Source organism: Procambarus clarkii, chromosome 11 (assembly GCF_040958095.1).
Source record: "Procambarus clarkii isolate CNS0578487 chromosome 11, FALCON_Pclarkii_2.0, whole genome shotgun sequence".
Classification (NCBI taxonomy): domain Eukaryota; kingdom Metazoa; phylum Arthropoda; class Malacostraca; order Decapoda; family Cambaridae; genus Procambarus; species Procambarus clarkii.
Window position 1 is genome coordinate 33,713,988 of NC_091160.1, and position 19,924 is coordinate 33,733,911.

At 39.9% G+C, this 19,924-nt stretch overlaps 1 protein-coding gene across 1 annotated transcript in view; it reads right to left on the reverse strand.

Moving 5' to 3' along the window:
* Positions 1-4,921: 4,921 nt before the first annotated feature.
* The window catches only part of LOC123758285 (serine/threonine-protein phosphatase PP1-gamma catalytic subunit B), a 52,498-nt gene continuing 37,495 nt past the window's right edge, over positions 4,922-19,924 (reverse strand). The window contains exons 3-7 of the mRNA XM_045742477.2: positions 9,062-9,292; positions 8,524-8,738; positions 7,464-7,577; positions 7,029-7,172; positions 4,922-6,682 (exon numbers count right to left, since the gene is read on the reverse strand). Coding sequence (XP_045598433.1) covers positions 6,584-6,682; positions 7,029-7,172; positions 7,464-7,577; positions 8,524-8,738; positions 9,062-9,292 — 803 coding nt within the window. The 3' untranslated portion in view covers positions 4,922-6,583. The remainder of the gene's footprint in view (positions 6,683-7,028; positions 7,173-7,463; positions 7,578-8,523; positions 8,739-9,061; positions 9,293-19,924) is intronic.

Sequence of the window (19,924 nt, forward strand, 5' to 3'; positions counted from 1 at the left end):
TCAGCAAACAATGAGAGGAATGATTCTATACCATCTGGAAGATCATTTACATATATAAGAAACAGTATGGGTCCAAGGACTGAACCCTGCGGGACCCCACTGGTGACGTCTCGCCAATCTGAGACCTCACCCCTCACAGTGACTCGCTGTTTTCTGTTACTTAGGTTCTCCCTTATCCAATGGAGAACCTTCCCTTTCACTCCTGCCTGCATCTCCAGCTTTCGCACTAGTCTTGTGTGGCACTGTCAAAGGATTTTTGGAAAGGCTTTCAAAGGTTTTAATGTATTCACCTAGTTGTGCTTGCAGGGGTTGAGCTCTGCTCTTTCGGCCCGCCTCAACTTTTATTAAACTAAACCCCCCCCCCCAAGGAAGCAGCCCGTAACAGCTTTCTATCAAGGCCCTATTTACTGCTGGGTAACAGGGGCATCAGGGTGAAAGAAACTATTCATTTTTTATTCTACCATCACCGGGGATCGAGCCCGGACCCTAGGATGGAGAGTCCAGAGCGCTCTCTACACAGCTATCAGGCCCCACGTAGACGAATCTAATTACTATAAATGACTACAGACCTAGAATTATATAATTAAAACTCGTCAAACCCTTCTGTGCCTACTTAAGAGAACAGGTGTGCTGCTGCTACGAAATAATCTTGGAAAATTATTCAATAGCCCGAGCCTGGCCTCGGGCCGGGTTTGGGGAGTAGAAGAACTCTCAGAACCCCATCAACCAGGTATCAACCAGGTAATATTAGTGACTATTTTGACAAATGGGCCTCCATTAATAAATTTGTGGAAATAGTGAACAATGTAATATCAAGGGAGGGTAGTGACAGCGTTGGCTTGCCACAATTATATTATATATATATATATATATATATATATATATATATATATATATATATATATATATATATATATATATATTATATATATATATATATATATATATATATATATAATGTCGTACCTAGTAGCCAGAACGCTCTTCTCGGCCTACTATGCAAGGCCCGATTTGCTTAATAAGCCAAGTTTTCATGAATTAATGTTTTTTCGACTACCTAACCCACCTAACCTAACCTAACCTAACTTTTTCGGCTACCTAACCGAACCTAACCTACAAAGATAGGTTAGGTTAGGTTAGGTAGGGTTGGTTAGGTTCGGTCATATATCTATGTTAATTTTAACTCCAATAAAAAAAAATTGACCTCATATATAATGAAATGGGTAGCTTTATCATTTCATAAGAAAAAAATTAGAGAAAATATATTAATTCAGGAAAACTTGGCTTATTAGGCAAATTGGGCCTTGCATAGTAGAAGAAGTGCGTTCTGGCTACTAGGTACAACATATATATATATATATATATATATATATATATATATATATATATATATATATATATATATATATATATATAATATATATATATATATTATAGGAGGGGTACCACCTCTGGTGCAAATGTAGGGACCCATAGCCTCGGAGAAGAAAATAAAGAGTACTCAGAGAAGACCTTGTGGATCCTCACTGAACACTTTGATATTTTCTTCTCCTACCACCCCTATTCTTTTGTTAAGTGTGTATATTTATCTAACTATTTATTATTTTTATCTATTTATTATATATTTATCTAAATATATATTATATACCTGTATATATATATATAACATTTATTTTACATAAAAAAGAAGGTACATTGGGATTGTGAGGAGACATAGCATAGTAATGACATTCTGGTAAAGCCAATAATACGCGCAGCGTTTCGGGCAAGTAATTATCAAAAGAAGGCACCAAACCGACGCGTTTCGGGCAAAATTTCTATTATTTCCAGTATGAAAACTAAACTTGTAAGTAATTTTCCCATAACCTATATATAATTTAAAACTAATAAACTAGTTCTATTAATTTTACAAGTGCTTCTTAGGAAAGGGTACGAACAGGCATAACTTCTTTAAAATGCCACATATAAATTAAGACATTCTGACATTTCCCCACAATCACATTTGTCTAAAGAAAATGGTTATTAGATGGTTTGAATAGTTTTGTTTTCCTGATTGGGAACCCTGAGGGGCAAGTTCGTTTCTCAGCTCAGCACAGCCACACTTTACCACTTAGAATATTTTGCTTAGTTTCCCAAACTTGTTTGCTTAACAAAAAAATCTGAGCAAGAAACTGTCACCAATGGTATTTATACAGGGCAAAGGCTAAGAATAGAAAATTACTGACTTAGAGAATATATGTCACCTTTACACGTGATAAAATGTCAGTTATCATGGATACTTAAAATCCTTCAAAGTATACTCCTGAAACACATGAAACTCTACATCTGGTTTTTTTTTTTTTTTTTTTAGAGGGACTGGTTTCAAATCAGTACACTGAACTAGTTTCGTACGAAATCAGGATGTGCAAAATAGCCTAAACAAAAATGAAGGATAGAACACTTAATACCCAAATGGTCCAGTTTTTAAAACCGTGAACCACTAATTCGCCTACATGTTCATTCAAAAAGAAAGGCAAGATAATTTGTCAGAAAGCAACAAGCCAGTATAACTGTATATCATTTGGAAAGTATACGCGGTTGGAGTGAAGGAATAATAGTGATAGACAGTTTCAAAAATAGCCACGAAGGACACATGCTTAACTGAGCTATTATACTTTGGACATGCTACAGCTGGCTACCATCCAGGCGTCCTGATCAGACCTTATATTGCAACTCTTCATAGAATGCCTTGCTCTACACGAGGCCATTGGCATCCCCCCCTTTTAATCACAGACTTAATATTGTAATGCGATTTCACCGCTTCTCGCCATCTCGAGTACAATCACTTTCAGCTCTAATCTGTTTACCTATTAATTTACAGGGGGAGAGATAATTATCCTTCTTAATATTGTTTGCACATTTTTATTTTTATTTGGGGGGGGGGGGGGAAGGAATTGACTTCAATAACCTCTTCCTTCAATGCACTCTTTCCTACCACCCATACAGGAAGGGGAGAAGAAAAAAAAAAACCTTCCTTGCATATCTTGAACTACTACACATCCAGATTCCACCTGTCTCATATCATTTCAAGTAAACTTCCTTTGTCCATTTTATTCCCCCCCCCCCCAAAAAAAAATACCTAATACATATATCTCAAGTTCCTTCTCTCCTCTGCACCTCCATGCTGTCCTATCACACTTCAGTGTTAAACTTCAATGATACAAAAGATCTTCCAAATATTGTGTGGACAAAGTAGTCTTCCCAATTCGTTGAAACTTGGTAAACTATCATAACAAATAATTGGCATGTTCTTGGGTATCATCTCTGGCCCATGTCAAGAGTAAGATACAAAGAAATTGAAAGTTCTGCAACTCTCAAGAAATTTCTAGCTATTTTTTTTAACCATGTTCTCATATGGTTCTATTAAACTTCCATTGTTGACACTTTTGTACTGAAGTAGTTAGACTACAAATAGTCTTACTGTGATGAAATACTGTGAAAAATCATTCACATCAACAAAGGCAAAAACCAAATCACTAGAAAAAGGGCTTTCTGGTTCTAGTTTTTATTCAAGGTTTGGTCAAGATATTTAAAGCAACTTTTGGAGGATACAGAAAATAGTTAACTATTCATTCATGGAGGTAAAATATATTGGTTCCCTTCACAAACGTCTTTTTTCCCCCACACATTAAATGGCTTGGAAATGCGTTGCAGAACTTAAATCACCATACATAGCGCTTCCATAGTACTTTCTAGTTAATGTTCATTTAGCTCATTTCTTGCACTGGTTAAATAATAGAGCAATAATTGGGGCATTAGCCAACAATTATACAGCTTCATGGATCTAATGTTAGCCTTATAGTCGTTTAAATAAACTTTGCTTGGAGCCGCCCTTTTTAATGTACCATATTAATGTTTTAGTTTTCTGGAAAAAGATAGTATAACAGTTTGCTTTTCAACACTACAGTATTTATAGAAAACATTCTTCCATCTTCTACATCATTTAAATCGCACAAGTCATCCACCAGCATTACCCAAATTATACTTTTACTTATTTCCGACGTGCAGGTATTTGGAGGCTTCAAAGATGAACAATCACATATTATACTGTACAAGTGATAAAAAAAAAACTAAGTTACTGGACAGAACTAAACATCCACCAGACAGCGAGACATAGTAATTGCCAGGATCAAATTGGGCTAGTTACCTGTGGCAGGTGATTGCAAAGTGACAAATCTCCCAATCCTGAGCAATCCAGGTGTAAATTGAGCAGGAAGCGAGTCATGATTTTATACACTACAATGAACATTTTGTCCTGTGACCATTCATCCTTGCTGGCATGAGGTATTTGGAGCTCCACAATTACTGCATCCACATCTGTGTTCTAGAGGATATGTTCATAATGCACCAAAAGTTTGCAAGTGCAAGCATTATCACACATGATGCTGAAGACTTGCATCACGATGATGCAAGTCATCGTCATTAAGACTCAAGACCATATGACTAACCATTAGCGAGACGGAGATCTTAAGGTTGACACTAGCTCTTGACAAACTAACCCTTCATATAGTCATGGGCAGCAGCATAAATGTAGATGTACCCTTGTAGATTAAAAAAAAAGCCACAATTAACACATACTATTGCATAATGGAAACGGACCAGGCTTTATTAACAATAAATTACGATATTTTTAGTTATTCTACTGCATCAGTTACATGAATCAAAGTCTCTGCATCCATTCAACAATCAAGTTACTACACGGGTACAATATTCATATTCACAATCATCTTATTGTCTATTTCACAATACTAACTTTTTCTAAATGTAACGTTTTTCAATTATATATTTCAAGACATATTTGGAGATGCAATCCACATGCATAGCAATTATATATTTTGGTGACCACATTTGTTCCTTTCTAAATGAAAAGAAAATACCCAAATATTTTTCATTTTTTATTTTCCTATTGTTTGTGGACCATTATTTGGTTATATGATCTAGTGATTTTCAATGTAGCTTACAAATTATGTGGTCAAGCTCCCCCTAACTTACAGTTCACAATTTAACTTGTGGTTAAGAGCTAAATGACCAAAGATGTAAAACCAGAGTAAACCAATCTATGATAACCTTTATTGCAATTAAGAGTAGTGGAATTTATAACCTCTGTAAAAGTAGGCAAGTGCGGAGATGAGCAAGCCGTTCCCAGCTCCCTCAGAAGGACCAAGATGAATGCCAACGGTAACACAACACTATGTATAACTTTACAAGTATAGGATAGTTCATAGAAGAAATAATTACAAAACAAAAATGAACAATCATATTTATCTAGAAAAATGTCAAGTAAAGTAACAGCCGACGTAGTTCTAGCAGAAGTCACGCCAGTTCTCAGCCTTCGGTTATAGCATCTTACGTTCATCATAAATAAAACTTTACTCAATAAAAAAAAAAGCAGAAAACTGCCACTGATCACAAATGCCTGTTCCAACAAATCATACATAATAAAAAATATATTCAAGGGAGAAAACATTGGATATGGAGGAGTCCTAATTTCCACCTTTCCAAATCTCATAGCTCGCCAGACCATTTGGGAATAAGGATCTGGCAGACAGCATGCAGTGGTAGGTCAGCTGGCATCCTCTGTCATTTGCACTGATATCAAGAAATCAAGGGCATTTACAAATCAAAAAGATTTTATACAACAGTCAGTACCAATATGTACCAAGACCTTTATCAAATGGTCCAAAACTTATGTGCAATGCATATACTGTAATACCTAACTGCCAAGTGCAGTGAATTTCCTGAAATGCCCGTGCTTTCTGAATTGAGTATCCCATGACACTTGCCAATGTATGATAATCCATGGGGTTGGGCTCTGACATACCACTGGCAGTGGTCTTGGGTTGTTCCGGGATGATACAAGCAACAGCAATAGCCAGATGCTCGTGCTCCTGCTACTACGGCAACTGGACATTTGTACATGAACCTAAGGAGCAGCCACTAACTATTCTCAGGCTGCTTTCACTCCAGTCATCTTTGGGCCCTACGTGTTTATACAAGAACAATGGTAAATGCTTATACGCGATTAAATACCATGGCTATTTACACACCGAAATAGTATATATTAATGCAAGTCAAACTTTCCACCTTACAAAATTTTTTACCAATACTGAACTTTATAATCACAGTTGCAGGGTAACAATTTTAAACTCCTCAATTCTGACAAAAGTTAACAATAGGATTGCATGACCAGTACTGTAGATAAAACCTACCTAGATTTTCAAAGTTTGACGATGCCCCTCTAGGAAAAATAAATAGTTCTCTGACCCATTTTAGGGTATTGCATCAATACAATTACACCATATTATAGCAACTGAACTTTGAAATGCTGTCTTGTTAATTTTGTCCTTGGAGGCAAAGGATGGCACCCCTCGCTAATCCAGGGATGCCCTATCCTGTTCTTACAGTAAATGAATTAGTTATTAAAAATCTGTCTAAATTGTAAATGGAAATAATATTCTTCTTAAAGAATATATTTGACAGGATGAGCGTGGGCTGACCACGTACAAAATTGCCAGCCCTATGAGTGATTGAAACAACAGGCCTCCTATTTCTTTTTGTTTTTCTGATTGGCAGCTCCTCTTGGTGGCGTAACAGGTCGGCCGGTATTCAAACCTCCATAAGGAAACTTCTTTTTGTCAGCAGGCTGTTAATAAGGAAAAAGTGTGTAAAATATACAAGAAAAAAACAGATACTCTCCTAACCTAAAACATGACGCCCAACATTATGCAACAATATCGACGAGTTTTAATGAAGAAAACTATTATATAACACACAAATTTAAGAGCATCTGATAGACTTGAAATTAGATAATTAGATTAGAAAAATTGTACACTGGTACATTTGCACTCAAATTTTGAGTCTTGGATACCACAAGTGAAAAGGTTACTGTCATGGAGAAACTCTTATAAATTGCACAATTACTTATCAAAAGGTGAAATATTAAGCAACAAATAATCTGTAAATTGGCCTAAAAAATATGGAGGGCTTACCTTAAGTATCTGGAAAGAACACATGAGTGTTTCATCTACAGACATCATTGCTCCAGCATTATCAAACTCTCCACAATAGTTTGGTGCCGAGAAGAGTGTCACTAACTGTCTCTTTGCGAAGAACTCGTAGCCATCTTCAACAACCTACAAAGTTATATATTTTTAAAATTCATGCATTGTTTGCCATCAAATCAATATGGAATTACAATCATTATACAGTATCAAGTTATAATAAGGTGTTGACCAGACCACACACTAGAAGTTGAAGGGACGACGACGTATCGACTTGAGAATGGTCCAGGACGGACCGAAACGTCGTCGTCCCTTCAACGTCTAGTGTGTGGTCTGGTCAACATACTTCAGCCACGTTATTGTGACTCATCGCCTGCTTATAATAAGGTACTCTCCGGGAGTAGCAAGCACGAAACCACATACCTGATGAGCACGACAAATGAGGTCAAAGTCGTGTTTGTGAAGGAATTTGGCAACAACTTCTGCACCAAATGTGAAAGAGACCCCTCGATCATTTTCCCCCCATCCCATAGTGTCCTGGAAAAAAAAAAAAAAATTGTAGTGATTAAAATGTTGTTGCTGTGGAAGAGAAAGTTCTTTGCAGTTCCTCGAGTTCCCCAGTAATTAATGTACAGTACAGTAAGTGCAATAATCCCCACTAATTAGGCTTGACACCAGTTGACAATATAGTTCATAAATATCTCGTTTTCCCTTCCTTAGGAAAACTCACAATCTTTCACTATTCATACAATCAAGTCATTACGCTCACATTTTCACTCCCTACCAAAATACATTCAACAACAGGGGTGAGTCCTTTCGTTCCTACAAAGGCCACAATTTACTTAGAATATTAAATATATTAGTACATTGCCATATTAAAAAAGACTGCACATTGATTTTCTTAAGGTCACAATGTTTAGAGTACAATACTGTAAAGATCCTTTTATAACACTCACAGTTAGTTAAAAATTAATTTACTTTTGCACAAATACATTAATACAGCAAAAAGTGAAGAGAAAAATATTTTCTGTATAGGGTGATAACATTTTCTTGTTTGTTTTAATTTGGACTATTTTGATAAGACTGGATGTTCCTCGCCCCCCCCCCCCATGCTCTACACGAACATCTTATTTCTTCACGAGTTAATCTCAAGTGTACAATTCCCACTTACACCCTCCACCAGTCTTTCTACAACACATAACCCCCATCCCCAATCAAGCCTTATTTGCTCTTTTTCCTCAGTTGAGAGTTAAGACATGTTTGTTTTATTCACTTTATATCCATAAAATCAGTTTTTTTGTATTAACTGCTCTTGCCACTTTCTCTTAAATTCTGTCTTTGCCAATTTGGCAAAAAGTACTGTCCAGCATTTCCTGGAACTGTGGACAGCAGCAATTTTGTACAACAAACAATTTGAACCTCTACACTTAAATTCTTAATAAACCTACTTAAATGCTAAATGCTTAATTGAAACAAATATTACCTTGTCTGGGTCAGACCACAAGAGATCACAGAGTAACCCTTGGTCGGGGACGTCAGTGGGCCTCATAATGCGACGAATCTGTTCCATACTTTGTAAGTCGGGGCTCAGCCCACCATGACAACAAAAGATCTTTTCATCAACAATCGCTGCAACTGGTAAGCAATTGAAACAGTCTGTGAAGGTTTTCCACAATTTGATGTTGTACCGTCGTTTGCCTGGAGGAAACAAACATACTTTGAACCATTTCATCTTCCTTGAATCAAGAATTTTGACAATTCCACATATGACATGTTGAATACTACTAGACTACTAACTAATACGGCTGTTGTCAGCCCAGGTGTCAATACAATTTAACATTTACATTAACTACATGGGTTACACAAATATATACAGGTACTGTAATACAAATGCATTCACAAGTTCTATAAATAAAAATTTTATACTTGATAAACACACATTGAACGGCATTAAATGTTTTAAGAAACTGTACTCTTAAGCACTTCTTCACACCAGCCTACCCTCAAAGTCTACCACTTACACTCATCATAGAAGCCATAGATTCTGTTGATTGAAGCACACTCATGGTTGCCTCTGAGAAGGAAGAAGTTCTCAGGATACTTTATTTTGTAGGCCAGTAGCAGACATATCGTTTCAAGTGACTGTTTACCACGGTCCACGTAGTCTCCCAAGAAAAGGTAGTTTGACTCTGGTGGGAACCCTCCATATTCAAATAGTCGCAACAAATCATAATACTGTCCGTGAATGTCACCTGAAAAAGAAAGAATTACATCAGTTTCATATCAACATATAAAACAAGTGTATTAAATTATGATGTAATTAAATATGGAATCTAATGCTACCAATTTTCAAAAAACAGATACTGTACGTAAATTTCTTGTCATCCTGGATGATGGGCGGCACATCACAAGCATGAATGACAAAGTCTACACCATAACACCAGAACAATTTGGAATAAAGCCTATAAATATGCTGCATTGTATAACTGCATCCAACTCCCAGTATATCAGTGGGAAGAAAACAATTTAAATAATGACTTACCAAACAAGTAATTTATTTTGGCTTTTACTACCCGTTTTAAGAATAGGCTTGCACACACGGGTGATATTCAAACCATTGTTGCTAAACTGTTAAGGGTTAATTCACGATTCCTTACCATACTACTTGTGTAAAGGAGGAAATGTAGCTCTCAGAATGTTTGGTAATATGTTTATTGTTTGTGATGTGTGTATATGTATGTACTGCATTAACACGCTGTACTGAACGGAGTGAGAATATCTTTAGCCACCTCATCCCTTTGTATGTATTTTACCTCAATAAACTTATTTCAATTTCAACTCACGAGGCAAGCGATTCACTTGTGAGGGTATGGTGACATCAGGGAACACAACATGGTGCACAGAATAGGGCAAAGCTTGACCAAGAGCAGATTAAAACTGGGTCAAAATAATGTTAAACCTTAAATTGAAGGGTGTAACCACCACTGAAAATTTGCTCCCTCCCCCCCAAAAATTAAATTTTGAAAATTTAATTTAAAAAATTTAAAAATTTAAAATTTATTTAAAAATGTTTAAAATTTATTTAAAATAAATTTTAAATATAATTATTATTATATATTGTTTTATCACCTCTCGTGTCACCTTCATTTTTCCTGGCTATATAATTCAAGTATTGTATTGTTTATGCTTTTGATAACGTGATGATTTACACAAGAGCTCAAGTCATTTATTTATTTCATTTCCCCTTCGTAATTAAAAGTTTCATATTTATTAGTGTCATTTTCTTACATATATGCACAATAATTTATAAGGTTTGTGCATGTAAAGAGAGCACTTCCCACATCGTTACTGGTTAAGCGGTTTTGCGTGTAGTCATGTTTCAGTATTGATATACCCATTATAAAAGAGGGGGGGGGGAGGGGGGGGGAAGGCAGGGTCAAGAGGGGAAACAAAAAGGAGAAATAATGGGAAGGGGGGGGGAAAGGATGACAAAAAAAAGGGTAACATGGGGAAAAGAAAGTAGACAGTAATAAAAGAAAAAAGTGTAACATCCCCTTACTGGCCTTCCTACAGTATTACAAACACGGGGTGACCCAACGCTGGCACCTTCACGGGGACCTCCCCCACCCCACCTCCCCTACGTTGTATTACAGTTAGGTTGGTGGCCTGCCAGAAACCCACGCCCACCACCCCTACCCAAGCCTACACCACTACCACCACCCCTACCCAAGCCTACACCACCACCAGCCTCATACCACAGTAGCCTAACCCCCTTCTTTTCAAGCTTTTGTTCCGTGCTGTCATCGTGCCTATTTACAGATTTTTAAAAAGCTTAACTGTGCCTTTTCCCGATCAGATTTAGCCTAAGAGTTACTCTGGGCCGCGCACCTCGCGTCCACTCTGCGTGAGGAAGCTGTCACGACAGTGATAAAATAAATTTAATTGCCTCTTGACGCTTGGCGGCTGGACTGCGGTTGCAAAATCAAATACCTGATATAATATTAAAGTAATGAACACGTTTCTGGCAAAGAATCTTCACAGTTCAGCGCTCTACCCACTATATTTTTGCAATCTCATCTGACGCAGCCTATCGGAAGTAAACATACAACTCTAATGTGGAAAAAAAAAGTAATTTTGCAAGATCTAAGGAAGCCTCTCCAGCAAGTCGGTCCTCAGGGTCATGTTTTTACTGTTAAGCATTATGAATGTTAGTCGTTCAATTCTTGCCCCCATTAGACATGAGCAAAATACTTACCATGACACCAACCAGAAGTGACAAGTGGTTACATGTCGCTGGTGGCAGTAGAGTTCACTAAACTCACAATTACTATTTCTAATATGCACAAAGTTTCCGCCGAGGCAACCATCCATCCTATTCGACCTCCTGTAAATCACCGGCTGAAACTGACCGCCTACAACCTCGTCAAGCTTTTTAAATACATCAATATGAAGTAGAAATCTCAGGCTATGGTAAATTAAACAAAACCTTACAAATTATTTAACGTAACCCAGCCAGCAACATTGGTAGTAAGGAGCTGCCTTTTAACTTAAGATTTATCGGCTACAACTAAAACAGCGTACTTTTTCAACTCAATTATTTGGTGTGAAAGTTTCCTCTGGAAAATATTAAAGTTCTTAAAAGTAAATAAATATTAGCCACTGCCTCGCACAAATTATCGATGCATTAACGTTATCACCACCTTCCACAACCCAAACACCATCACCAACAAGGAAAAAAAAAATAATCGAGAAACATTAAATCAAGAGGATCAACGACAACTGTTACATCAAAATTGTTCGGCCAGTTTTGTCAGGGTGGACACTAATACCCTTCACCTTCAGCATAAAAAAAGGTGAGAGGAAGCGTTAAAGACTTCCTTTGGTCTTGCCCTTGATGGCACTAGGTTATTGTTCTTCCTGGACACCCATCTTGTCTCCACTTTACCTCCCCACTTTCATCTTAAACTCGCGAATTCGAGTTTAAGATGAAAAGTGTACTAATTCGGTACACTCGTGTACCGAATTAGGAAAGCACATTTGTAGCATAGCTTAACAGTACTTCATATAATAAAGAAGAATAATGTCAGCATTGGCAGGCACGTGGGCTCAAAGTTCTCATTTTTAAAGTCACGGGTGAGGGGAAAAAAACTTGGCAAGATGGCCGCCACCACCAGCCTACCATAATTACCGGTCTCTGCATACTCGCCCTCTCAGTTCCTGCTTGACAACGTAATTAAAATTATAAATTAGTGCTAGCAAAGACCTTATATGTTGTCTGCACATTTTCCTTGGTTATATTTTCAACACATTTTGTACAGCTCTCTACTTAAATGGCATGCATTTTACAAGGGACCTTTCAGCTTATTTTCACAACAAAACACCTATTTTCCTCTTATCTTCCAAGCAATTTTCTTCTCTACCTTGTGCCTTTTATAAACTAACACTAGTGAGATCACCGTATTTGTGTTAAACGTAGTTTATAAAGTTTTTTTACTAAGCTAATCGGGTCAAATATAGAACTCTAAAAATTTCAAGAACACCCGAACAAAATGCTATAAATAAGTACATTCCAACTTTCTCTTCCCTGCGTGTTTGCCCCACACGCCATGCACTCGCCAAGATACGAATCCCAGTGTCAACAAGATCCTCAGCCAAAGTGTACATTTACAGTTTAATAATACGGGAGCCATTTTCATTACCAGCCAGAAAAAAAAGTGGCTGGTTTGGAAAAGACGAGTTGACGAGGCACAATACTTCTTCGGCCCAGTTTACTCAAGACTTAAGCCGAACTCTGAGAAGGATAAACTAATATTGCTAAGTCAAAAGGCATCTACTACGCGGTAACTATATAGGCCACTGTTTTGTCAATGTTATAGAATAGCTTAAAATACACCATCTTAATGAAGTGTATCATCTTGGACTCAAATATTGTACAAAATTCAACTTCAATGTTTTCGGTATTATGCTGCCCAATAAACTCGCCCCTCGGGGCAAAATTTAAAAAAAATTAATTTGATTTGCGAAAGAAAACTAACTGCTGTATCAAAAAGGCAACACGATGAACCTAATGAACTGCAATATTTTCACTGGCGAGTAACCGTATTGTCAACTTTAATCCTCACGTATTATTCCGCATTTGCTATCACATCAGCGTGCGTCCACGGCGATTTCCAATATAGTATCTTTGTTTAGAACTTAGTACACGCCATTCCTTTAGATTTTGAAGTGAACACTTACCCTAAGTGATCCCGGTAATATACTTCACCTTTGAAGAGCAATTGCTTTTGAGCTTAGAAGTTATGAGATTCATTGTACACGCAATTGTACCATGTCAACAAGGTCGTGGGCTTGGTGAGGCGATCATCCAGATGGCGCGTCAACTGAGCACCTGGTTTCAGTCCCAAACTCCCTCTCTTAACACACACCTTTAAAGTGAACATGTCAACAAATTTATTAAACACGTGTCCGCTCAACAAAATCACACTTAATTCCGTTGACATTTAACGTTTTTCAGAGTCGCAACAACGAGGTCATTAGAGCCATAAAAATATTCATCTAACCTTTGATTCACCGTCTACTCCCAAACAGGAAGTCATATCGGAAGGGAGAGGTTCTGTAATCCAACACGATAACGGAGCCTAACGTATGCAACACCTTTTAATCTGTCGTCTCTCCTTTGGCTAGAAGAGTAAGGATTCACAAGCCCCACTCCTATCCCTCTATTCCTTTCCAACACAAAGGTAGTGTTCCAAGGAGAGCCATTCTGACAACACAGTACCTATATGCCATGTAATAATAGGCTACCGATTAATTGATTATAATGCTAATGATTTTAACATAAAAAAATCAGATGATTTTCGTCAGTCAATAAATAAAACATTCTGATAACGAGAATAACAAAACTAAAGCGGCAGGAAGCTTTCTCTAGCAAGTTCACATGTCTGTACTAATGTACTCCATGTGTGACGTACTGCGGTAAGGGCTGCCTTAGGCCTACGTTAAGAGCGCCTCTTGCATAGTACCCCCTCTCACCCACAGCCACCCTACTAGCAAGACGTAATGCGTATCGATCTTTTCTGTCCTCTCTCTTCCTCCCCCTTCCCTGTGCGCGCGCATGCCATGGTCAAGGTCGGGTTGGTGTAGGGCAAGAAAGCGCTCCCTTCGGGATACACATCCACGTAATCAAAATTGGCACATGTTCAAACTATTACATTGCTTTTGTAAAAAGCAGTACACGAGCCGATTATAAAACAGGGGATTTAGTTAAGGACAAGTATAATTTGTCTTATGTAATGTCAGGCCAACAGCAGACTTGTTGGCACACCAAACAAATCCAGCCTGGTTCGTAAGCTATACTGTACATGGCTTTGCTCAAACTAGTGAAGCAAGCTGCATTATCCAGTCACAGTATTACTCAATGTTCCAGTCTACAGTAAAGAACATGGGAAATGTAACTACTATATCAGTTAGTTACTATATATACACGTTACTATATACCTACTAACCTACTATAACAGTTTGCACATGCCAATTTTGGATGGATTAGGACACCTTCAAGTAGAGACTGAATAAAGTAATTTCAGAATTCTAGCTAGGTACCTGACGCTGATCCGAGCAGCACAGGCCACGCACCCGAGGAGGGGAAGGTGTGAGGCACCACTGGAGCAGATCTCCACCTAGTCATACACTAACTTTGGCCAGTGGTGGTCGTCACCGCCAACATGAACTTCACACACACACACACACACACACACACACACACACACACACACACACACACACACACACACACACACACACACACACACACACACACACACACACACACACCACACACACTCCGGCGGTAGAGTGGGCGTGTCGGTGTTTGCAGTAGACAGAACGAAGGTCAGTGTTAGCTGGGTGTGGACCACACCGCCTTCTTAACCACTTTTCTGACAGCTTCCCTCAAAGTTATTCCTAAATATACTACTGAATGTGTAGATGACTTCTCCCAACTATCCTCACATATTATATTGCCTACGAATAAAGACAAATTCGTGAAGCATTTGAAGCAAACAGGAAGTTCCTTCTACCTAGACATGCAAGACACCTTGGCAGTGTCCTTCAATAAATATAAAAGAAACATCCACTATGTATCTTGTCAGGGAGGAGGAGGAGGGAGAGTGGGAATGAGGGCATAGCTTGAAACCTTTCTCCTCTAGACTTATCAGGTCAAAAACCCTAGGCCTAAAGATATTCAACCAACCAGTATACCTCACAATTATCGCAAGACCTGGGGTTGGAGTAGGAATAATGTAATTTGTACTCTCCACTTGTTACAAATTTACTCTTGAACTGCATAGTAAAAAAATTGGTTAGAAGTGTGTCCTGCTCATGCTAAGAGATCTAAAATTAAATAATTTCACATATAGTTGAATTTGTTGGTGATGCCGTGAGATTTTACCCATGAGGTGAGCAAGCCGAGGTGTGCAGCCAGTGGAAGCGGTGGTGACGTTATTGATTAGCAGCTTGGCTACCTACCCAGGGTCTCCACCTGTAACTCTGCCCCCCCCCCCCTCCTCCCACCACCCATCCTTATCATACACCTTTCCACGAATCTCATGCCCCCCCCCCCCATCCCCGTCCCCAGTACCGCCCTGTAGACCTCTCACACCCCCAAGCATCCCGCCCCCGCCCCCCTCGCGCTTTACGGGCTAATTCATGCCCGTGCCTCCTTTCGGCCGGCTTAATCTTTATAGCGATATAATTTACCTGGACCTCTGTACTAACTCCGCAACCACCCTCGCCAGAATTAACATAACCTTTACACGTCATTATAAATCGGAAGCATATTAAAGGTTTCTATGGATTCCATGGTGTTAATAAAAGTTAAAAAAAAAAAAAAAAATTATGTCTAGGAAGTTTGCAAACAAAGCCTTCACCCCCCAAGGTATTAAATCTCTACAGTGTAGCACACCCCCCCCCCCCCGACCTACAACTCGACTGCTTTCTGACGAGCACGTGCCGACAACCCTCCCATTTTGTCAGAGACGCCGTAGGTACGGTCTGGTAAGTCGGCGACAGCGCGTACAACTTCCACTCCTCTCACACGTGCTTAGACAAGCATACAGATGTGTGTATGTGCCAGATGGAATCTAAAATACCACGGCTTAACAGAATATCAGTATTTTCAAAATGTTCTTCCCTATACCACACAGAACACGGAAAATCTGCTACAGAAGCCACGAAACACTGAAGGAACTACAGTGTGACTACATTCAGCGCCGACCGTCTGAAGCTTAGCTGGAACAGCTAGCTAGGCTTAGAGAAAACCTTCTTTCCAGCCATGGGTAAGAAGCCGTTAGAACAAACAAAGAAATACACAACAAAAAAACAAAAGAAAGTCAGACGGCTTACAATGCCATCTGGTAGGCTTGTGTAGACGAGCATAAGCACGACCCGGTGAAGTATTGCACTATCATACACAAGTTTCTTACTTGAACCAACGTCTCATTCACCCCTATTTGTTTAAAAAGCTAAGAAATACAGAATGAATAGTAGTGATGACAAACGATACCCATGTTAATAAACACAACCCCTTATGACAGTGATCACACTTGGGAGCTTCACAAACACCACTTCTATTTTGAGATGACAACGTCTGTGTTGCCATGACTACAGAGTACGGCTTTATTCTTCGTTACCATGACAACCTTTCAGCTGGCGTCGAAGGGCAGCAAAAGCATGAAAGGGATGGTGGTATGTTTGTGTGTGTGTACGAAGGATCAGGTGTTGCGAGACATGATACAGACAGCTGAACAACAGTATAGAGGACACAGGAGTCCCACTACATCCCCTCACTCACCCGGCGGAGTCCCACTACATCCCCTCACTCACCCGGCGGAGTCCCACTACATCCCCTCACTCACCCGGCGGAGTCCCACTACATCCCCTCACTCACCCGGCGGAGTCCCACTACATCCCCTCACTCACCCGGCGGAGTCCCACTACATCCCCTCACTCACCCGGCGGAGTCCCACTACATCCCCTCACTCACCCGGCGGAGTCCCACTACATCCCCTCACTCACCCGGCGGCGTCCCACTACATCCCCTCACTCACCCGGCGGCGTCCCACTACATCCCCTCACTCACCCGGCGGTCTAGTCATTTCGTCATGGGTGTGACCTTGTCTCCGCAACCATAAGAACCAACACCACCACCGCGGCCAGGAAGGAAGGAAGACCTTGCAACAAAATTACGGGAAGGAAAGTACCATCCCACCGTCAATGGCTAACCTGCCAGTGCTTCCCGCCTTTCAGAGTATTGTTCACCACTGGATTATTCTATGAAGCAAATCCATTAACCGTGTCCTCCTGAAAAAAAATTCTATTCACCCGCATATAAATACATTCATGTGAATTATTTTAGTTTTTACATATTTGCGCATTTTTTCATAAAATTGCTATTGTGGGAATTAGCGATAATAATAGTTGAACGCTGACGAGAGCTTTAGTTGCATCTGCCAGTGATGCAATCATTATATTTGTTCAATATATCCATTCGTTGCCCTTGCGTGTCTGCTTTCCCATAAAGGTGGAACTATACCCAGTAACATCGACCAGGTATAGTCTGATGAGGGACGTGTCAGACCCGTGTGTTCGCGCAATTATTTTATCTTTCTATAACTTTTGTAGTTTACTAGTGTAGGCTGTGATGACATGTACAGTGTGTCTAAGTGTTCCCTGCTCTAGCTAGTATACAACTTCAATTCTACTGATCACTATTTGACTAGCGACCCTATCTTGAAGTTATCTTGAGATGATTTCGGGGATTTTTAGTTTCCCCGCGGCCCGGTCCTCGACCAGGCCTCCACCCCTAGGAAGCAGCCCGTGACAGCTGACTAACACCCAGGTACCTATTTTACTGCTACGTAACAGGGGCATAGGGTGAAAAACTTTGCCCATTGTTTCTCGCCGGCGCCCGAGATCGAACAAGACCACAGGATCACAAGTCCAGCGTGCTGTCCGCTCAAAAGTACGTGATACTGTATATATACCGAGACAACCCCTCACAGGTCCTTAAGCGTTTAAAACGGAGACCAGCCCACTGGGAGTGTTTCCTGGCATCTGAATTAATGTGAAGTATGTTTATGGAGTCGCTCTTGTTCGTTCTCCAGATATCGCACAAGTTCACCGTCACCAATAAATAAACATTAAAAGTAAATTGTAATGTCTTTGGAATACCAATTTCACATTTAAGACAATATGTACAATGTTACATACTGGGCTCCCCCCCCCCACACCCCCAATATCAACAATCACTAAAGCCATCCAATTCGAACCAGTGCAATGACCTACATCATAATTCCCATCCAGTGCAAGCTGCAATTGAATAACGAGCATGTACTCCACACACTACCAATAAATATACAAAGTGAGTGTCTGAACTCGGGGAGCGAGAGCGTGGCGGCTGGATGCGGTCGTAGTCTGCTGTCTGCTCTGTGTCGAAGCTGCAGCGTCTTGGGTGGATTACAACTGCCTATGCCGAGTACTACATTCTTGACTGGAGATTGTACTGTTCGCTATTGCTCATATCGCTTGCTTATATGATGATTACACCTCAGCTCCCTCCAACAAGATGAGACGAGTATTACCTGTAATTGGTGAAAGGATTGTAGCTTCTATAAGACATTCTGCAGGAATGATAAGCAATGACCTTGCTACCAGCTATTATAATATTTGCCGGACCAACCGGGCTGTGGTGGGTATGTGGGCCTGCGGGCCGCTCCAAGCAACAGCCTGGTGGACCAAACTCTCACAAGTCAAGCCTGGCCTCGGGCCAGGCTTGGGGAGTAGAACAACTCCCAGAACCCCATCAACCAGGTATGTCTTGTGCAGAGATGCCACTCGGTTCATGGCATCAGGCTCCTCACTCCCTGCGGACGCCCACTGACATCACCTCAAACAGCCCTAGGCCATTTTTCGCCTGTTAAAATTAATAGTCCTTCACTTGCTTGAATACATTCCGTGTCCGTCACATTTATAAATATCGGCAACTATTGCACTGAAGCTGCACGTAGAGTTGAGCCAATATAAACGTCAAGCAAAAGGCTCAGTCAGCCTGGCTGGTCACGTCACCTGCAGGTTTTCCCGTGCCTTGAGGCCACTCAAAAGGCTTCAAGGAAGTCACGACAAAACTTTCCAAACAAATATTTAGTCATTTTGTCACTGCTCGTTTTTCCATTTAAATATTTCACAAACGTGTCAAATTATATCTTTTGATTTTGTCAAGTATTGTCTGGTATTCTACAAGACCAAAAAGGCATGGCAGGATGTGCAAAAATAGCCCCGTTGAAATACAGAGGTGCAAATAGGCACGCCGACTGTTAACACTATTAACATTGAAGGCCCAAGACTTTTCAAAACTCTCCCTCAACATACAAGAGGACGTAACTGACCGACCTCTCGCTCTTCAAAAGAACTATAAACCCTTCCAAAGAAAGGATACCTGATCAACCAATTACACACACAAATCACAATTGCGTGATGCATCAAATGAACAAGTCCACAAGGGTCGTGACGAGGATTCGAACCTTTTGACCATTTAGCTCAGTCGATTAAGGCAGCGTCTGGGATGCTCTCGGACGCAGGTTTGAATCCTCGTCACGGCCCTTGTGGATGTGTTCACCTGATCAACCAAGTTGTGATTCATAGGCCAGGGTGCAAGCAGCTGTGTTCAATAGTCTGGTCACCAGCCATATATCGCACAACATACCAACCCAATATTCACCAACCAAAAAGTTGGTGAATATCAGTTTTCCAACGTCAAACTGTCGAACTAACGTGCCCTTATCCTAACCTACCAGAGGAGCAAAAAAAAAAAAAAAAAAAAAAAAAAAAAA